A 4,027-nucleotide genomic window follows, 5' to 3' on the forward strand; every position below is an offset into this window, starting at 1 on the left:
CTGTTAATGGTGGGTTTATGTTTCTCTTTGAGATTTTATATTCAACGTCACTTTTTAATTTTTATATAAAGACCCAAAGTAATATCATTACTATTTTCAGCCGTAGATTTGTATTTGATTTCATTAGTCCGTTTGATTTTGGGATTTATATCACATTGCGCAAAACAAATAGAGCACGAGATGGGAAAAGATATAGATAGTAATTTTGGTCAATGTTTCATCTTTCATGGAAATTGCATATTGTATGCCCCACACAAACTGACCATCAATTTGAGCCACCCACTTAGAATCCTTCATGTTCCCACTTCACAGTGGAGAGTAGAGATCGAGTATATAAACCCTCATGGGGGCAGTTCATATGTCCAAAAAATCATCAAGATTTTCCATTATATTAATTATGAATCTTTGTGTTTTTATAATGTTCTCAATTCTCTTGCTACTCCTTGTGACTACAACTACCAGCCCATTAGTACCGGTGGGAGGAGATGTTAATCTGAAAAAGTGTTTGGATAAGGAGAGAGACGCCCTCCTTCTGTTCAAAGCTCCCCTTCAAGACCCTGATGGTCGTCTCTCTTCATGGACAGCTGACGAACATGACTGCTGTAAATGGAGTGGAATCACCTGCAACAACCAAACAGGTCATGTCACAGAGCTTGATATTTTCTTATATGGTCTTGGAGGTGAGATAAGCCATTGCCATTCATTGCTTAACTTAACCTACTTGAATCATCTTCGTCTTTCCATAAATTCTTTTCATGGAACCATTCCCACCTTCATTGGTTCTTTGACTCGATTAAGGTACCTTAACCTTGGCTCGAATCATTTTAATGGGACCATTCCCAGGTCAATTGGTTCCTTGACTGAACTAAGTTACCTTTCCCTTTCTTATAACTCTCTTTCTGGAACCATTCCTCCAGAGTTTGGAAACCTCACCAACTTGCAAGAGCTTTACCTTTCAAATGTTGGAAGGTGTAGAGTTGAAAAGGTAGAGTGGTTGTCTCATCTCACTCATTTGGAGGAACTTGATATGGATGGGATTTCCCTAGCAAAAGCAGAGAAATGGGTGGATGTAATTCTGAGTCTCCCGAAACTCTCATGGTTAAGTTTAAGGGGATGTGAGCTGTCACAGGTCATGTATCCATATTCTTCTTCATTTCTCAACTCTTCTTCTTCATCATCTATTGAGTCCCTTTATCTCAGTGACAACATTCTCACCTCATCCATGTATCGCTGGTTGTTCCCCTTAACCAGCAATACTCTTCAATTCCTTGATCTCTCTGGCAACATGTTAGATGGGATACCCAAATATCTTGGTAGCCTCTGTAGTCTGGAAACTTTGTACTTCTACAACAACTCTATTGCTGTCAAATTTCCTGATTTTCTCAATAACTTGTCTGGATGCACATCGGATACATTACAAAAGTTGTTCCTATCTGATAATCACTTAAATGGAAGTATAAGTGAGAAACTGTGGGAACTACCCAGGCTTGAATACATTGACCTTTCTTTTAATAATCTTACAGTTCCTTCCACATATCACTTGTCAAACATCTCTTATGTTAAGTATCTTTATCTGAGCTCTTGCAAAGTAGGGCCTCGCTTCCCCAAATGGATTCAGACACACAAAAATCTTACTGATCTTGATCTTTCCAATACTGGAATTTCAGACACAACTCCTCTGGAGTTTTGGGACATGTGGCCTTCTCAATTAAAATATCTGAATCTCTCTTCCAACAACATTAGCGGGAAAGTACCAGATTTATTATCAAATTTTGCCAAATATTCAGCGATAGATTTGAGTTCAAACAACTTTTATGGTCCGATACCGAATGTTCCTTCCACTTTGTTTTCATTAAATCTTTACAGAAACAAATTCACTGGAGGAATCTCCTTTATATGCCAAATTGTTGATGAGCTCTTATACTTTCTTGACCTCTCTCATAACTCATTCATCGGACAACTCCCTGACTGTTTGTGGCATTTCAAACAACTAAAAGTTCTTAATCTCGGAAACAACAATCTCTTTGGAAGGCTTCCTCCCTCTATTGGATCTTTGATACAACTCCAGGTGTTGTCTTTATACGATAACAACTTCTCTGGAGAATTGCCTTTGTCTTTAAAAAATTGCACGAGTTTAATCTCGTTGAACTTGGGGGCCAACAAGTTTTCTGGTAATGTGCCTGTCTGGATTGGGGAAAACTTAACAGGGTTGTATGTTCTTATCCTAAGATCAAACAAAATCTTTGGAACCATCCCTTTACAGTTATGTCAGTTAGCTCGTCTTCAAACTCTAGACCTGTCAATGAACAATCTCCATGGAAGCATCCCCTCATGTTTGAGTAATCTTACCAGCATGGTTCAACAAGGAGGATTCTCACAAGATGTACAGTATTATAGAAATGTAACTGATAATTCATTTGCATTTGAGACGTATGTTGACCATGCAATGATTGAGTGGCAAGGAGATGAACATGAATTCTTTAACAATCTGAAATTGTTGAAGATCATTAACCTGTCAAGCAACAATTTAACAGGACAAATCCCATATCAAATTACCAATCTTTCTGACTTAGTTGCCCTGAACTTGTCAAGGAACAATCTATCCGGAGAGATTCCACGGAAAATTGGTGAGATGAAAAAGCTTTTGACTTTGGATTTATCCAGAAATAATTTCTCAGGGTGGATTCCATCAAGCATGTCTCAGATGAGTTTACTGAATGACCTAGACTTGTCATTTAATAAATTATCTGGGAGGATCCCAACCAGCACTCAACTCCAATCCTTTCCACCTTCAAGATACAATGGAAACGCACGTCTATGTGGGCCTCCCCTTACAAAAAAATGTCCAGGAGATGAAGAATCAGAATCACCACCCATCATTGGTAATGGTAAAAGTGAGGGTGATGGGGAAGACACAGATGATGAAGTCGAACTCTGGGGATGGTTTGTTATTGGTGGGGGAATGGGTTTTGGTACTGGATTTTGGATAGCATGTGGCGCTTTACTTCTCAACCGTCGAGGGAGACATGCATTTTTTCAGTTTTATGAGAGCTTCAAAGATTTGTTTTATGTGAGGGTGGTTGTGTTCATTGTAAATTTGCAAAAAGCTAGACAGATGTAGTTTGTTATCTAATATTTTTATTTTTGACTTCTTATTTTCCAGTATATAGTGTAACTTGTCAGTGTTTATTAATCCCCCAATATCAATGAATTTGCCACTAACACCATGGGTGGCCAATATTTATTTTTGACTTCTTATATCCTGGTATATAATGTACTGTTTTAAAATATTATAACAATAATTTTAAGCATTTGAAAAAGGATAAAATATTTAATTATTAATCTTTTATATATTAATACAGAACAACCCATTTTGCCTTTCACACAACACGTGGCCAAACCTGTTCCTCTTGTACACCATTAAACACCTCTGCAACTCTCAACTGGATCATCTATCTTAATACCTGAATGAAGAAAAGAAACATAAGATTATGAGCAACTCACATTTTTGGTCACTTGACTATAGCTTATTTTTTTCAGTATCGGTCACAAAATGTGTCTCTTGCAATTTGGTTAATGTTTGAGGTTTTTGTAACATTGTTGCTATATGTTCTAAGTAAAATAAGTATATTTTTGGGACCAAAAATAAAGAAGATCAGCTATCGATAAAGATTCTCAGCCCAATCCCTTCCTTGAACAGCCCACCAAGCTTAGAATGTGGAAAGTCTATTAGAAGAGGCTCAAGCCGCATGTAGGGGAATGATGACATGAGTGTTATTTGTTAGAGGAATATTATATAGGGACAGCGATCCATACACAACAATTTATGTTTTCAAAAGATTGTATAATTTATATATTGTACAACCTTCTAAAATATAATTTCTAAAGTATAAATTGTTATGTATGACAAAAATAGTTGTATACAGATCAATAACCATTATTTAGTGGAGCATAATTGTGTCCTAAAAAGATCATTAGGGATTGTAATCAGCCTTGTGGCTTAGACCACAAGAACTTCTTTAAGTTT

The 4,027-nt window shown here is 36.9% G+C and overlaps 1 protein-coding gene across 1 annotated transcript; it reads left to right on the plus strand.

The window, feature by feature from the left end:
- On the plus strand, positions 1-3,251 carry LOC145119748 (receptor-like protein EIX2). The gene has a single exon (XM_079055463.1). The coding sequence runs from the start codon at positions 344-346 to the stop codon at positions 3,119-3,121; it is 2,778 nt and encodes a 925-aa protein (XP_078911589.1). The 5' UTR covers positions 1-343; the 3' UTR covers positions 3,122-3,251.
- The last annotated feature ends 776 nt before the right edge of the window (positions 3,252-4,027 follow it).

The sequence above is a fragment of the Lactuca virosa genome, chromosome 6 (genome assembly GCF_052849685.1).
Source record: "Lactuca virosa cultivar CGN04683 chromosome 6, Lactuca_virosa_CGN04683_v6, whole genome shotgun sequence".
In the NCBI taxonomy this organism is placed as follows: Eukaryota; Viridiplantae; Streptophyta; class Magnoliopsida; order Asterales; family Asteraceae; genus Lactuca; species Lactuca virosa.

Coding starts and splice junctions, on each gene's coding strand:
- LOC145119748 (XM_079055463.1), top strand. CDS start 344: ATGGGGGCAGTTCATATGTCCAAAAAATCATCAAGATTTTCCATTATA.